General features: G+C 41.2%; 2 protein-coding genes across 2 annotated transcripts in view; one reads left to right on the forward strand and one right to left on the reverse strand.

The window, feature by feature from the left end:
- The first annotated feature begins 1,191 nt into the window (after positions 1-1,191).
- On the forward strand, positions 1,192-4,607 carry mblac1 (metallo-beta-lactamase domain containing 1). The gene is made up of 2 exons (XM_017725692.2): positions 1,192-1,677; positions 3,433-4,607. Exons 1-2 carry the CDS (start codon positions 1,270-1,272, stop codon positions 3,679-3,681), a joined length of 657 nt encoding a protein of 218 aa, XP_017581181.1. The 5' UTR covers positions 1,192-1,269; the 3' UTR covers positions 3,682-4,607.
- Positions 4,608-5,561: 954 nt separating this feature from the next.
- niban1b (niban apoptosis regulator 1b) overlaps positions 5,562-15,867 on the reverse strand; it is a 62,237-nt gene continuing 51,931 nt past the window's right edge. The window contains exons 8-14 of the mRNA XM_017725693.2: positions 15,286-15,448; positions 14,578-14,765; positions 13,802-13,948; positions 12,254-12,364; positions 10,140-10,247; positions 9,192-9,303; positions 5,562-7,341 (exon numbers count right to left, since the gene is read on the reverse strand). Of these exons, the coding sequence (XP_017581182.2) occupies positions 6,131-7,341; positions 9,192-9,303; positions 10,140-10,247; positions 12,254-12,364; positions 13,802-13,948; positions 14,578-14,765; positions 15,286-15,448 (2,040 nt within the window). The 3' untranslated portion in view covers positions 5,562-6,130. The remainder of the gene's footprint in view (positions 7,342-9,191; positions 9,304-10,139; positions 10,248-12,253; positions 12,365-13,801; positions 13,949-14,577; positions 14,766-15,285; positions 15,449-15,867) is intronic.

Genomic DNA, 15,867 nt, shown 5'->3' on the forward strand with positions numbered 1-15,867 from the left:
CACATCTTCTGGGGCGCTTCTCCCTCTGGGCCACAGGGGGAGCCAGCGCCTATACCAGCTGCCACCGGGCGAAAGGCAGGACACACTCTAGACAGATGGACAGTCCATCGCAGGGCAGACACATTCACAGATAGGGGCAGTTAAGCACATCCTCATAGCCTGACTGCATGTGTATGGACTGCAGGACATGAGGAGAACATGCAAACTCAATATAGAAAGGACCCTGGCCCTCCTTGCTGTGAGGCGACAGCACTTCCCACTACGCCACCATGTGGACATACAATTCATTCTTAACAATATTGTATCATTTAGGGCAGGGGTGCTCAATCCTGGTCCCGAAGACCTACCACCCTGCAGAGTTTAGCTCCAACCTTAATCTAACACACCTGATCCAGGTAACAAAGGCCTTCAGGGTGGATCTGAAAACTAGACCCAGGGGTGTGGGATCTGAACTCTCCAGGGTGGTATATCCCCAGGACCAGGATTGGGCACCCCTGATTTAGGGGTATATCTGTATAAGAATGCTTCTACAACACCTGTACTGAAAAGACGCAACATAATTATGCCTGATTCATTGAGTTAAACAGTCTGTTGCCTCATATTTGCAATGGAGCATTTTATTTGATTTATGACATTTAAATAAACAACATTTTCAATGAGTGGATTTAAAAATGTAAATTTCCAGTTTGGTTAAACAGCAAATCGTGTTATTTTACACTGTGACTTTGGGTAAAGGAAATACTACGATTATGCTAGTGTGTACAATTAAAAAAGGCTATTAAATATCGGTCAAGAAATCAAATATCAGCTGATTTGGCTGTAAAGAAACAGGAATCGGGTTCAGGCATAAAATCTGATGTTTGGTGCCCCCCTAATTACACACCACACCTGACCTGACCTGACCTGACCTGACCTGTGAATAAACGAGTCTTTGAATCGGACGCTGGGCTTATTTAAATTGCCCGTTCGAAAGAATCGGTTCAGTTTTACTGATTCTCTCACTGAGCCGATTCCTTCGAACAGACCACTATGCAGTTATATTGCATTAATGTCTTACTAAGCCAATTGGATTAAATAACCGAATTAAACAACAATAAAAATACAGTTAAAAGCTGGAATCCGATGCATTTTTCTGAAGAAGAAAGTCAGTTTTCGTTGTCGAAGTCGTCCGGCTATGTGATCCCGTGGGTTCTCGCGAGAACAACGCAATTTCGCCGAGCGTTGGTTCTGACTCTAGTCTCTGTTATTAGCCGTCAGAGTCTCTTCTCTATGGAGGCGACTGTCTCCATAACTAAAAGCGAGTGTGCCGAGCTGTGTGCGGGCATTGAGGGCGAGCCGTACAGCGTCTCGGTGTTGAAGGAAGGCTACTGCACTGCCCAGCCTGACGGGACCTTCCGGGCCGACGGTACCATCTCCTTAGTGAGGGGACCGAAGACCGTGTTAGTGGACACTGGCGGGCCGTGGGACCGGGAGCTGCTGCTCTCAGAGCTGAAGGAGAGAGGCCTCAGCCCGGCCGATGTGACTGTGGTGGTGGGCACTCACGGACACTCCGACCACATCGGCAATCTCAATCTGTTCCCACGAGCTACTGTGATCGTGGGCTGTGATATCAGCGAGGGGGACCGGTACCTCCCCAACCAGCTCGCTGAAGGCCAGCCGTACCGCTTAGACGAGCATGTAAGACCAAAACTACATCATTAACTACAGCCAGTAGCTCGCTAGCTAACCCAGAAGCTTCTCATTCATTAGTTTCTTCTTCGAGTATTCCCGTTCCACCTTAAATGGTGCAGCTGTTACATTCCAGCCCGTTCCACCTTAAATGGTGCAGCTGTTACATCCTTGCCCGTTCCACCTTAAATGGTGCAGCTGTTACATCCTTGCCCGTTCCACCTTAAATGGTGCAGCTGTTGCATCCTTGCCCATCCTTGTACCAGCAGTTAAGTAGATCCTGGAAGTCCCTCAAAAGTAGAACCGGGAAAACAAAGCACCAGGATGTAACTGCTGCACCATTTAAGGTGGAACAGGCCAGGATGTAACTGCTGCACCATTTAAGGTGGAATGGGAAAATGAAGCACCACAGTGTAACTGCTGCACCACTTAAGGTGGAACAGAACAGGATGTAACTGCTTCACCATTTAAGGTGGAATGGGAAAATGAAGCACCACAGTGTAACTGCTGCACCACTTAAGGTGGAACAGGCCAGGATGTAACTGCTGCACCATTTAAGGTGGAATGGGAAAATGAAGCACCACAGTGTAACTGCTGCAACACTTAGGGTGGAACAGGCCAGGATGTAACAGCTGCACCATTTAAGGTGGAACAGGCCAGGATGTAACAGCTGCACCATTTAAGGTGGAACAGGCCAGGATGTAACAGCTGCACCATTTAAGGTGGAATGGGAAAATGAAGCACCACAGTGTAACTGCTGCAACACTTAGGGTGGAACAGGCCAGGATGTAACAGCTGCACCATTTAAGGTGGAACAGGCCAGGATGTAACAGCTGCACCATTTAAGGTGGAACAGGCCAGGATGTAACAGCTGCACCATTTAAGGTGGAATGGGAAAATGAAGCACCACAGTGTAACTGCTGCACCACTTAAGGTGGAACAGGCCAGGATGTAACAGCTGCACCATATAAGGTGGAACAGGCAAGGATGTAACTGCTGCACTATTTAAGGTGGACCCGCCTTGACTATCCAAAACCACCAGTGAACCTACACGTAATCTTTTGAGTTTTTATATGTAATGTTGATGGTAAAATAGTAATAAATCTGAAAAAAAAGCTTAGAACAGTTTTTCTCAACCCTGCTGGAGGGGTGGGCCCACTTCTCTGCACTTTCAGGGGTCTTCCCTGCTCCAACTCATCAACAGCCCATTGTTGAGATAAAGTGGCTGTGTTAAAAATGTGCAGGACAGTGGACCACCAGGACCAGGCTGGACAAACACTGCCTTAGAGCGCCCTTCATGTATCCCTCCACCATGAACGGAATAAATCAATTCAAACACATTTTAAACCAACACTTTATCAGAAAATGATCATAAAACAGCGTCTCACACGCCAGGCAATGAATTCATAACCATTTTCATGTAGGAACTTTCTGTGAGGGAGCGTTTAGAGGTGGATGTCTGGTTCCTATCACCACCACTGTGAACAGTTCCAACTGTGAGCTTCTCTAGAACACAGCATTTCACACCAAACCACTTTGAATGACTTTCTTGACCTGTTAACCATTTAATTATGAATAAATTTTGAAACATTAGTAGAGTTCCCCTTTAATGCTAACTTAAATATCATCTGTCACTGTGATGTCAAAATGTATTGCCGAATATCTGAATGTTATCAGTGCAGCCCCGCGTTAACTGCAAAGCCATTTCCAACGTGAAGATTTCATTTTGATGTCACTGACGTATAAATCCTGTTAATCCACCAGGTGTCGGTCATCCCCACACCCGGCCACACGGGCAGAGACGTCAGCGTCCAAGTTAAAGGAACCTCAGTGGGGACGGTTCTGATAGCTGGGGACTTGTTTGAGTGCTGTGCTGATGAAGACTCCTGGAGGGAGCTGAGCGAGAACCCGGAGGTGCAGGAGGTCGGCCGACAGAAGGCTCTGAGGGAAGCTGATGTCATCATTCCTGGACATGGACGCCTGTTCAGAGTGCACAGGGCGCCACTGAACTGACCAGAGAGGACTGATCTGAGTCGTGAGAGTGGCTGAGAGCCGAAATTCAACAGTATTTTGACACCCACTGAATTACTACATCAGTACTGGATGGCCGGTACCACAACACCACCCTACCACAGTCATTAAAAGGGCCCATATCACGGAAAACAGTCTTCCTAATTGTTTTGAAATAAAACAGACAGATGTATTTAAATACTGTTGAAGAAACATACAATTCATTTCCATATATGGAAAGTAAGCTGCAATTTCCTGAATTCACCGTTTCTGTGATGTCACAACAAATGATTGAAAGCTCCAGAGAAAACGTGGCTCCTAACAACCACCTGGAGGACCTGCTACACACCAAAACTGTCCCCATCAGATGAACAGCACTGAAAGCTTTCATCTCTGAGAGAGAGGAGAAAATCAAGCTGCTTTACATCTGAAAACATCCACAGGTGTTTCTGTCCATCCTTCCACTGTGAGAAGACCACTCAGCCCTGTGGGTCTGAAAGAATGTGTCTCCTGAATAGAATAGAAGCTGATACACTAAAGTGGACACACCAAGTGCTGAAAAATGTGCTTATATTTAGTTGTTGAGGCTTTTCTGTAATAATTTTGTTAAATTTTATTTCTGCTTTTTTCGGACATTAAAAAACTAATAACTTGTGTGGTTTTGTCTGGAAATTAAGCAAATGACTGAACTGCCAGTATCACGTCTCAAAACGTCCCAAGCCAGCAGTGATGTACAAATACACAGACAGAAGTAAATCAGTGTTTTCAGGTTTGGGTCTCTAGTAAAATACGTCACAGATGACTGTAACCTCTGCAGTGCTGCTGTCTAAATTTAACACATTGACAAAATTCAAATATAAAATGTGTCAACTTTTGTACAGACCATGTTTAGTGTTTATAAATAAACAGCAATTGTGCATTAAAATGTGCAGTCGTGTGGCCTCTTTTCACTTCTTTCACATAGAAAATCAAGAAAACGTAGAGTGCTCATAGCACTATACACAGGGGCTTTTAGCTGTTTATATAAAACTTATTTTTTTACTTTATTCTGTGTCAATGGTTGAAATATTTTTGTATTCTTTATATTTTCAATGTTCAACTTTTCAAGCAGCACCTGGTAAATTCATGAAGGCCTTTGCTGCTTTAAAAACCCTGAAACTTAAAATCAGTGAAAAAGCTTCCTCACTCTAAAACATAAACATCAAATAGAGTACAGGGTGATTCAAAAAGGTTCATCTGATTTCAAAGCGCCATAATTTTACAACTGTGAGGCGCCTAGGAACCAATCACAATCCAACTGTAAGAGGAGGTCATAGAGTTACTGACTGTGGTTCCCTTCAGTCTGAGAGGAGATGAGACCCCTTAGCAGAAAGTGTTCTGCGTTCTCCACTTCAATAAGTGAATCCGTCATAACTGCAGCGTGATTTTATGGGCAGTGAAGCTTCAACAGCTCAGAGTGTTCGTCACTGGTTCCACAGCACTGGATGATCTCCGAAATCTCACTAAAGAGCCATGAGTGCAGCGACACCCGATACACTAAATCCAGAGTGGGATGAGTTTGACTGTGGCGTTGATGTCGTCCGTACAGCTGGAGGAGGTTCAGACTGAGACCTTGTACAATTACATTATAAACTTTATTCTCATTTAAACCATTTACAGTTCACTGCATTGATCTGTAACAATTTAGAAGTGAAATAAATCATTTTGAAATCAGAAGAATCTTTTTGAATCACCCTGTAGTATAAATGTAATAAATGTTCAGCTGAAGTGACTTTCTGCTTCATTTCTTATTAAAAGACTTTGTGTTTTATTCTCCTCCATTAAGGCAGCAGTATTTCCACAATTGAAATGTAAATTAAATGCCATTTAAAAAGTAATACTCATTATTGTAGGTACAAAATGTTTATTGTTACTGTAGAGCAGGTAGTTGGTCCAAATTTATATGTACAGCACTGAACTTACATCAGGTTACACTTTCTATAAATTGAAGTTGCTGTTTATTATTTATTAATGGGCCCCAAAAAATGTAAAGTAATGTAAAACATTTGAAGATAAAGCTAATCTATTCAAAACAACATGATTTGATGTGGAAGAGAAGGAAACTGTTCATTATCACAACATAATATAAAAAATTGAAGAGTTTTAAAAATTTCCATTGATTAATGTTGGAGTGTTTTTCCAGGAAAATAGAATTTTCATAGCTTAATTCTCATTCAAAATATTAAAATTCTCATATTTATATTTTGTTATCACAGAATGTCAGTGTACAAGATATTAGCATGTAATATTAGCATTCAGCTACAATATTTAGAAAAACAAAGCCTTTTCAGTCTATGTTGTTATCTGGGTTAGTTGCCATGGAAACAATTCTGTTTAGTTGTTTGTTTTGGAGGAGGTCAACATTTCGTCTTGGAATCATGTTCAGTCAGTTATCAGAGCATAACAGAGGCCTCTAAGCATCCATGCTGTCTGGACAAGGGCTCACAATGTCCTCCACTTCAATGATCTCCACCACCAGGTCTCTGATGGCCTTCACACTGTCCAGCAGCTCTTCTCCTTCTGCATCTGAGCAGTCCGCATTACCTTCACTCTCTATGGGTGCTGACTGTGGAGAAGTGTTGCCCCCTGCTGGAGGATCACAGCTGATGGAAAGTTCTTGAGCGTTCTCTATGGTGGAACTTGTAGCCACAGTGTCCGTCTCACTTCCATCACTCTGATTTGAGGCCTCATTCACTACAGCTGGGCCAGGTGAACCGCAGGAAGTGGTCTCCATTTGAGTTTCTGCATGATCTTTGTCTTGAGCCTGTGAATCGGATGGATCTTCAACGTTGGAAGCATCAGCTTGGACTGTACCAGGGCACGGCTCAGTGGGACGTAAGATGATAGCTGTGGGTTCAGTTTCAGAGACTTCAGAACAAGTAACTGGAGCTGGAGAATCAGTTGTATCTTCTGTCTCTTCTTTCTTCTGGGCCTCCACATTGCTGTTCTCCTCAGAGTCAGCTTCTTCTGCAAGAGGAACTGCACTTCCTGCCTTCAGTCCAGCTGGTGGGATCAGATAGACGGCTTTGTCTGTAGCGTTCTGTTGTTCGATGGGCGACATAATCGTAGGACAATCATTGAGATTCTCTGAAGCCACAGTGGCCATCACTACAGATTCACCAACATCTGGTGAGGAACCTTCTACAGTGAATGAAGCCACATCAGGTTTAGCAACAGAAACATTGCACATTGGTGCTGGGGATTCAGTTGTAGAGGCCTCGGGTTTGGATGCAGCTTCAGAAACGGTTGCAGTGATCTCAGATGAAGCTGGAGGATTGTCTTGACCAGGAGGAGATGCATCAGACACTGTGGAAGCATCAGATGTTTCAGACTTTGGTGATTTTTCTCCACTCAGCTGATCAGATTCAGGGGTAATCTCTCTTTTATCCTCCACTGGAACATCCTGGCCATCCTGTTTGGATTGGCTTTCCAAGCAGCCATTGCCCACCAATGGGGAGGTGCTTTTCTCCTCAGCCTTTTGAGTGACTGGAACTTTGGCTGGGCTAGACGGAGCGGAGAGAGGAGGTGTCCGGCTGTCATTCAGGCTGCTCTGGCTGATGCACTGGAGCTCAGTGCTGTCCACAAACAAGTTGTGCTTCTTCAGACTGGCGGCCTCCTTCACCACTGCAGGAATAAGAGGAGGTAAGGTGAGAACAGCAAGGAAGTTTGTGTCCATTTGTTGTCAATTTAAACGTTTAATTGATCTTCTAAGTGTAAATAAGTATGTATCCTCTACAGCAGAAGTCACTAATAGGCAGGCCGTGGTCCGAGTCCGGACCCAGATGCTGTCTTATGCGCACCTGGACCTGTAACTGACAAACTATGTAGAATTATTTAATTTCAACAGGGTGGTCCTATTTGAACCAGCGTAACTTTTCTAGCCTTTACATTGTCGCTTTAGCAGCCCGGGAGACTCACAGACCAATTGCATGCGTTGTAAATATCACACATGATGCTACTCGGCCAATCAGATCTGTGCATTACGATGAGCTCTGAGACTCAAGTGAGTGATGCACACACAGAGAAGGAATGAGGCAAGAAACAGCAGTCAGAGAAGAAAGTGAGTCAGAGGGAAGTTATTTCACATGTTGTGCTCTAAAAAGAGAAAACTGACAGTAAATGTTGTTGAAATTTGAGTGAATTGGACTTTATTTGATTTGATAATCAGTTGCTGACTGTATAAGATGTTGATATTCCTACTCGGCTACTTCAGTATATGGCACTGAATCATGATGCAAGTTAGTCATTATGATGTTCTGGACCTTCGCTTGAGGAAATTTTCTTTGACTGGACCTTATTGAATTGTAATTAAAGACCCCTGCTCTACAGGGAGCAAAGCTCATTGTAAGGCACAAGTTTATTTACTGATTTAAATGTAAAAATAAACCTTAAAATAAATGCACATTTGTGTAATAGTTAAGGCATATTTCATGTTTCGTTTTTTTCCAATGTGTTAAATTTAGCATATAAAAATAAGTTGTGCACCAAAATTTACAGAAAAATGTCATGTAAGTTGCCCTGTAGGAAACGTGTTTTATTTTCACTTAAAATCAACAAAACTCATCACTTTGTGTGGCAGAAAATGAAGGTAGTAGCCACCAATAAATGATGCAAATTGCATAATGCATTTACAGTTATATAGTCATTGAGTGTCTTTACATGCCCTCTATAGTCTATACAGATTTCTGTAGTCTGATTATTCAAATGGTCATGTAAACAGCACATTCTAATTCCTTAGATCAGAGTAAGGTCTAGAGATCTGATTAAGAAATCCGATAAAGAGGCTAAAGCTCAGTAATCAGATTTCTCAGTGCTGTGAGCTCTTACTCTGATTTCTTTCCAATTTCTCAGTCTGCACACGTGCAAAAACAGACGACGGTACTGGAAATAACCGAATAGTGTTGCTGTGAGATGCAGCAAAACACTTTTGGAGTGACGCTGAAGAAATGAAGGATATAAATATTCTTCATCTTCTAGATGATGTATGTTCATATTTTCAGGTCAAGTGACAATGTTTTTTGAAGAAAGCCCGGGCAAGAAATTTGAGTTTTACGTTATGTTTACGTCACGTCTTCTGTGAGTTTATTGGCTGGTTGTAAAGCAAAAATCTGATTACTGTCTGACTCATGTAGACCAGAGGCTTCCCCGTTACCTGATTACTCAAGTTCATATAAACGTGTTGATCAGATTGCTGATAAAATCTGATCTTCTGTAGTTATCAGATTATTAAGTGCATGTTAAGACACTCATTTGTATTTATTTCATTTTCAAGTTATGAAAAAACACCTTTTTCAGTCATTCTGTACTGGAAGTGCAAATAAAAGAGTCATAACTTTAAAAATGTGCACCTGTCTTGTCTGTTTCCTCCCATCAATACAGAACCACTAAAAACTCTGTTCTGGATATGAATAGAATAATAACGCAGTGCTTCCTCAGAGCGTTTTAACCCCAAAGGAAGAACAAAGCAACGGTACCTTTGTTGACTTCGTTATTGAGGATGTTGAGCAGGATGTCATCGTAGACATTCTCCACTTGAATGAAGTTTGTGTAATCAGCAAAAATGTACTGCTCGTAGTTCTGCAGCTCCTTCAACAGAACAAAACAGTGGGAACATTTGAAGAACGTTTTTATTCCAAAATCACAAAGCAGCTGTTGTTATTTTAAATATAACATAACTGATAGAGTGAATTTAAATATTACAAACTTACAAAATTAGAACAAAAAGTCTCTTTTGGCAGGTTTTATTCACAAGAACTTCATTATAGATATTCTAGAACATTCTCTGTAATTTCAGAATCTTCTATGGTTCTGTTCATCCACTCTTGAAATGAAAGTCCTTCAAAAGGTTCTTTAGTAAAGAAAACGGTTTTATATAGAGCCATGAACACTCAAAGAACTCTCTGCCTGATTAAAGGGTTCTTCGCATTATGAAAGGGTTCTCCAGATTGATGGAGATTGTATAGTATATTGTTCTATATAGAACTTTTTGAAAAAGGGTTCTGCTATTATTACGATACAATGGAAGCTAAATAGAACCTTCTATTTCTATATAGTTCTATATAGAACTAAATACTACACATTCTCCATCAATCTGAACACTTTCATGATGCAAAAACCCCTTTAATCAGGCAAAGTGTTTTTACAGTTCTGTATGGAACCATTTTCTTTACTAAAGAACCTTAAGAGTCCTATTGATTATTTGAAAGCTAGAAAGTTGTTCAGGACAGGCAGATTAGAAGCATTTTATCTGAAAACAACTTGGTTTTATGTAACTGAAAACATTTATTCCAAACTTTTGAACAATGGTGTACTTCTCACAAACATATGACACACTTTATTAATACTCAAAGTGAAATTAGATTAATTCCCCATTACAACCTAAAACTGATCTTGTAAAAAAAGGCAGAAGAGAGTTTATTTACAGTTTTGCAGGTGGGTGCAAGGTTCCTCCTGATGGCAGGCAGAGTGATGTCCACCAGAGCGTCCTGGAAAATCTTCTTCCTCACCGTACTGCTGTCATAGTCATATTGCTGGAAGTGACACAAATTGATTAATTAGCATAATTAAAACTAATAGCACTTATTTTGTTCTCAGTAGTAGTATTGATATACCATAATAATAATAATAATAATAATAATAAATGTTTCCTGAAGGGAACACAGAATGGTTGTGCAGCTTAAATGGTTCTCACTTTTGGCTAGCTTGTTGCTAGGTGGTTACTATGGTATCTTAGGTGTTTGATAAGGTGTTGCTAGGCAGTTGCTATGGTATCCCATGTAGTTGCTAAACTGCTGCTAGGAAGTTGCCATGGTGTATACCCCATAGTTAGTTTAGTTGTGTAGTTGTTTGTAGGGAGTTACCAAGTGGTACCTATGAGTTGCTGAAAATGAATGGGAGTCTATGTGAGGAACGAGGGATGAAAAAAACAACACATAGATGAGTGTGGGTCAGTATGGCTATGGATTAGAGCTGGGGGACCTGCCCTGAGTGTGTACATGCATTTTAGCGGCTGTCAGTAAAGGAAAAGTATACATCTTGTTTGTGACTGGTAATGAATGGGAGTCTATGGGAGGAACGAGGGGTGAAAAATAATATATGGATGAGTGCGGGTCAGTATGACTGTGGATTGGAGCTTGGGGCCCTGCCCTGAGGGAGTACATGCAGTTTGGTGGCTGTCAGTCAAAGGAAAGTATATATCTTGTTTGGGGGTGATAATGAATGGGAGTCTATGGGAGGAACAAGGGGTGAAAAACACAACAGACAGATGAGTGCAGGTCAGTATGGCTGTGCAGTAGAGTTTGAGGTCCTACCCTTAGCAGTGCACAACTATAATGATATAGTGATATGACGTAGTGCCTAACTTAGATTCAAGGTTGCTTTACAGAATTTAAAAACACATTAAAATTCACAGAACAAAAATACAAATAATACACAAACACTACATTATTATTTGCAGAATAACAGTAGAATATACAGAAATACAGGAAAATACAGAAAAAACATGTATATTAGGTATTTGGCACATGTAATAGAGCTGTACACATGCCAGGATTTTAGTTTTGTCACAGTGAAGTGTTCTGTAGTTACACACTTAAAAAAAAAGATGGTTCTTTGTAAAGGTAATGGTTCTATTTAGAACCATGATTTCTATATCGAACCACTTCATGCTTAAATAGATCTTTGCATGGTAAAATGGTGCTTCTGACTGACGGAGAATATGTTGTGTATGGTTCTATATATACACTTTTTGAAAAAAGGTACTATATAGCACTAAAAGAGTACTGTTGCTATTGTTATGATATAAACTTGTTACAATGGAAGAACCATTTTAAAAGGTTCTATATAGACCCATCTACAAAACATTCTCTGTCAATCTGAAGATGGTTTTTACCCTTCTGCAAAAGGTTCATAGGTCTATATAGAACCATTTCCTTTGCTTTACTTTTACTACATTTTCATTATCATTGTCTAATTTTCGTTATTGTAGTTATTATTTCTTCCCATTTATTTATTTATTTATTTATTATTCTCATTCATACTTTCCTTTTTGATCTTATCCGCCTTTTGTTTTCTTTATCTTCTTTTGATTTTATTAACTTCTATATTTCAGTTGCACTTTCGTTATTGTTTTATATTTTCGACCGTTTGTGTGTTTTTATTATTAACGTATTGTTTACACATTATCAATCTTTTTCCTGTATGAACTCGGCAACATTTTGATGATGCTCACCCTCAATGCTCTCCGAGGTCAAATAAAGGTTCACTTATTGATTGACTGATTACCAAAGAACCCTCAAATCCTACTGATTATTTGAAAGCTGTGAAGTTGTTCAGCACAAGTGGAGTAAAATCGCTTTATTCTACATAGAACCTTTTTAAAAATGGTTCTGTATAGCACCAAAAATGGTTCTTCTGTTTTTACACACTTGACATCGTAATAATAAAAGCCTTTTTGGTGCTGTATAGTACCCCTGTCTTCACTAAACAACCCTTGAAGAACCATCTTTTTAAGTGTGTAGTTGAGCAGGATGGTCACCTTCAGCACTCGCAGCTTGGCTTTGTCCATGACCGTGGCCAGTTTGTCCGGTTTGTCCTTTACGGCTGACTGAAGCAGTGTCTCGAATGTGTACGCAGCATTCTCCATCAGCTACAACACACAAAACAACCATACAACAAACAGGATTACAAAGAGCAGCGCAAGTTTCTTGAACAACACCAAGCTTAACTGCGGGGGGCGCCACTGCTCCGTGTTAGGTTAGGTATCTCTCCTTCTCATACAGGTCCAGGTTTTTTGGTGACTACATTACTCAGTGTTTACAGAATAGCAGAGTTCATGTTGGCACATCTAAAACTGAATTAGAGAGACAGAAATAGACAATAACACTAATGTTAGAGTGCAGCGTCAACAGGAAGAGACCATTTCCTTCTTCACACAGGCTACTTACATGCTTAAAAAGCAGATCTGAGGGAAAACAAAATGTACACAATGTTCTCCTTTTCTCAACTAACAGATCCTTTCACCCTAAATACACTTGCTTTTGTGGTTTTTGACACATGAGCAAGTGTAAGATACTATCTGCATCTATAAAAATAGCTCATCTATAATAAATATATAATATGAGTAACAACTGAACTACAACATTAGCCTGAAGCCTAAATGTCTCTGTTTATACTTTTGTCCAAGTTTTTTAAATAGTGTGTCAAAAAGTGTCAGAAACCACGTCAGAAAATCTATTAGAGATTACTTAACAACCTGATGCAGTTAGCACCATGCTAATTGGTAGAGTATAAGCAGAGCCGGTTAATGAGGAGCCTGGCCACTTCCTACTTCCCTCGTTATATCAAAAACAGGACTGCAAATTGGCAGAGGGCGCCACAAGCGAGTCCTCAATGAACGGGAGTAGATGAAGCTTAATGGCGAAAAACAAAAAATAGTTTTAAAAAAAGCCAAGAACTTTCCTTTAATTTTAGAATGTAGAAGAATGTGTTTCACCCAAAATAGCAAAGAAAACGTATCAGTGTGTTTCCTTTTTTCTACATCAAACGGGTTTTGGGCGGCAGAATGCTGCCATTAATGCTACTGAGTGCTGATTAGTTGGCGAGCAGAGCAACTCATTGGCTGTTCGTGCTCACAGATGTCATGGACATAAATGGGGCGCCATTTTAAACTCCTATAACTTGAGTTTTCAAGCTCTTAAAAATATAACAGCAGTGTTAAAATGTTTTATGCTTTTCTGCGTTCAGGATAGGATTGTATTCTTTTTCATTAAAATGTTTAAACATTTATAAACTATAATTTTCCTCAAATTCTCCATATTAACTCATTCATTTGGACTCACTCAGGAGCGCCCTGAACCCAGAAGACATTACAGAGCGGAAATTCACCTCTCTACAAGATCTGTGGTATAAGCTTCCGTTATTTAGCTACGTTACCCTCATAGCTCCAGTGTAAAACTACAGAAGCAAATTGAAGACGTCAAACATGCATTCTGCTTTGTGATCTCCAGAGTCACGCCAGACATTATCAGTACTGTAGTGAGCACAGGGGACGGTCCTCAGCATGGAGCTGCGTCATGAGGCCTACCTGCTGCATGTGGCCCTGGGTGGTGTGGACCAGCAGGGTAGAATTGGAGAATTTGAAGCGGTTCCTGAGCTCATGCAGCTGCTCCTTCAGGACAGTCACGTGCTGGTAGCAGTCCTCCAGCTGGGCACGGCCAACCTCCTCCAGAGCCTAGCAGTCACAGTGTTATAAATCATTCTTTTGAATTGGTTTTATTTAATAACACAGCCAAACATATTCACAATTGCAAATGTATCAGTTTCGGATCTATGCAATGTTTGCATCTGTCAGTCTGATAGTAATAACTGGAGTAAATTTAATCCTGCAGTGTGTGTAGTTTTTACAGTCTGATAGTAATCATTGTGGAGTGATTTTAATCCAGTATGAACCTGGAGCTTTAAATCAGGACTATCTATGGGAATTTATGGAAACTCCACATCAATATTCTGGCACCACCACTGAACATAAGGTTTGGGCCAATTGGAAGAGTGGAGAAGAGCATGTAAAGGACTCGTAGAATGCCCTGTGCCTCTCCCCTGCTTTTATTTATTTAAATTTAAGTCTTTTTTAATTAGTTCTTTTTTCTAATTAGTGAGCTGGACATGTTTCATTGTCATGTTACGTTTGCCTTTTGTTGACCTGTCCTCATTTCCCCCATGAGTGTAGTTGCCTGTTGTTATCCTGACAGAAAATCGTAGACTCCGACTCGTCTTCTGAGCCAACACTACAATATTTTATTTTGAAACAGCCAGACATTGGCTAGTCTTTCAAATTTTCAAATATTGTTGCCTGGCCATTACTTTAGTCAGTTTTTCTGGATCTCCCCCGGGAGCGAAGTCCTTGCAAATTCGGCTCAGTTCAATCTCCAAACGCTGCCTCACAGCTTGGAAGCCTGAGCTGACCGGCCCCATCAGCTCCTCCAGGATGGACGCCAGATATGGAGCGACACTCTCAGAGCAGAACTTCACTGCTGGCTCTGAGACCAACCCTAACACACACAGACACACACACACACACACAGGACAGTGTGAACACCACAACACTGAGAAATGATCTTACGTTCCTCTCTGACAATACAAACCTTAACTGATTGTAATGTGTGACATTCACTCCTTTAGCTTTGCACTGAAGCAACAAGGCCAATGCCAACATGTAACAGAGGTGTATAGGTTAGCATTATGTTAACAAAGTTTCTCAGGAATAGAGGGTCCTGGGAATATAGGGTCCTAGAAAAAGGGCCCTAGAAACAAAGGGTCCTGGGGACAAAGGTCTTTTGAAATATAGAGACCTGGGAACACAGGGCCCTGGAAATAAATCGTGGGAATTGGGTGCTAGGAATACAGGGTTCTTTGAAATATAGTGCCCTGGGAACATAGGGTCTTTAAAACATTAAAGACATTAGAAACATAGGAATAGTCCTGGGAATACGGGTACGCTCCCTCTGCTACTATTGTTTGTCCATTTTTAAAGATAACAGTGTTATGTAACAGTGTGGGACTCCTGCAGACCTTGCAGTTTGGTCTCGAGGAAGGTGCGGGAGTTGACAATCTGATCCATGTCAGAGCGTATGAGCGCCTCCTGCTGTTTGGCCGCCTCCCTGCACTCGTCCTTCAAGCTCTGCAGTCCCTCCCTCAGCTGCTCCTGCACCAGCTCATATGTCGCCTCCACAGTCTGAAAACAAATGACAAACAAACAAATCAATAAAACAAGAGTCGCCCATCCAACATGCGAACATTCTATACATGGCGTCTGCTCCACTAGCCCACCACCTTCTGTACACAGAGCTGCTTTTGTCCTTTCTTTACAAATTAGAAAAAGGGGTCTCTTTATAGAGCTGGAGCCTGCCAACCGCTACAAGCAGAGAGAGAGTCAAGTACAGTATGAAACTGTGAATATATCGGGCATGGACTCACAGGCTGTACAGAGGCCAGAAAAACTGGCTGCACAACACAAACCCTGTTTTAAAAATCAAAAACACCACATGGCCTGACGAGGACGCTGTTAATAAAAATAAACACTGTTAACGTTGCCTTGACAGGTTTAACCCTTCAAAGCTGAAGCAAAAGTGCCAGTTTCTACTGTTTTGTTGA

Source organism: Pygocentrus nattereri, chromosome 17 (genome assembly GCF_015220715.1).
Source record: "Pygocentrus nattereri isolate fPygNat1 chromosome 17, fPygNat1.pri, whole genome shotgun sequence".
NCBI classification, from domain to species: domain Eukaryota; kingdom Metazoa; phylum Chordata; class Actinopteri; order Characiformes; family Serrasalmidae; genus Pygocentrus; species Pygocentrus nattereri.

Excerpts from the sequence above, each read along its gene's own strand:
- mblac1 (XM_017725692.2), top strand. The coding sequence starts at position 1,270 with ATGGAGGCGACTGTCTCCATAACTAAAAGCGAGTGTGCCGAGCTGTGT. Across the intron at positions 1,678-3,432 it reads CGTACCGCTTAGACGAGCAT|GTGTCGGTCATCCCCACACC; the intron begins GTAAGACCAAAA and ends TTAATCCACCAG.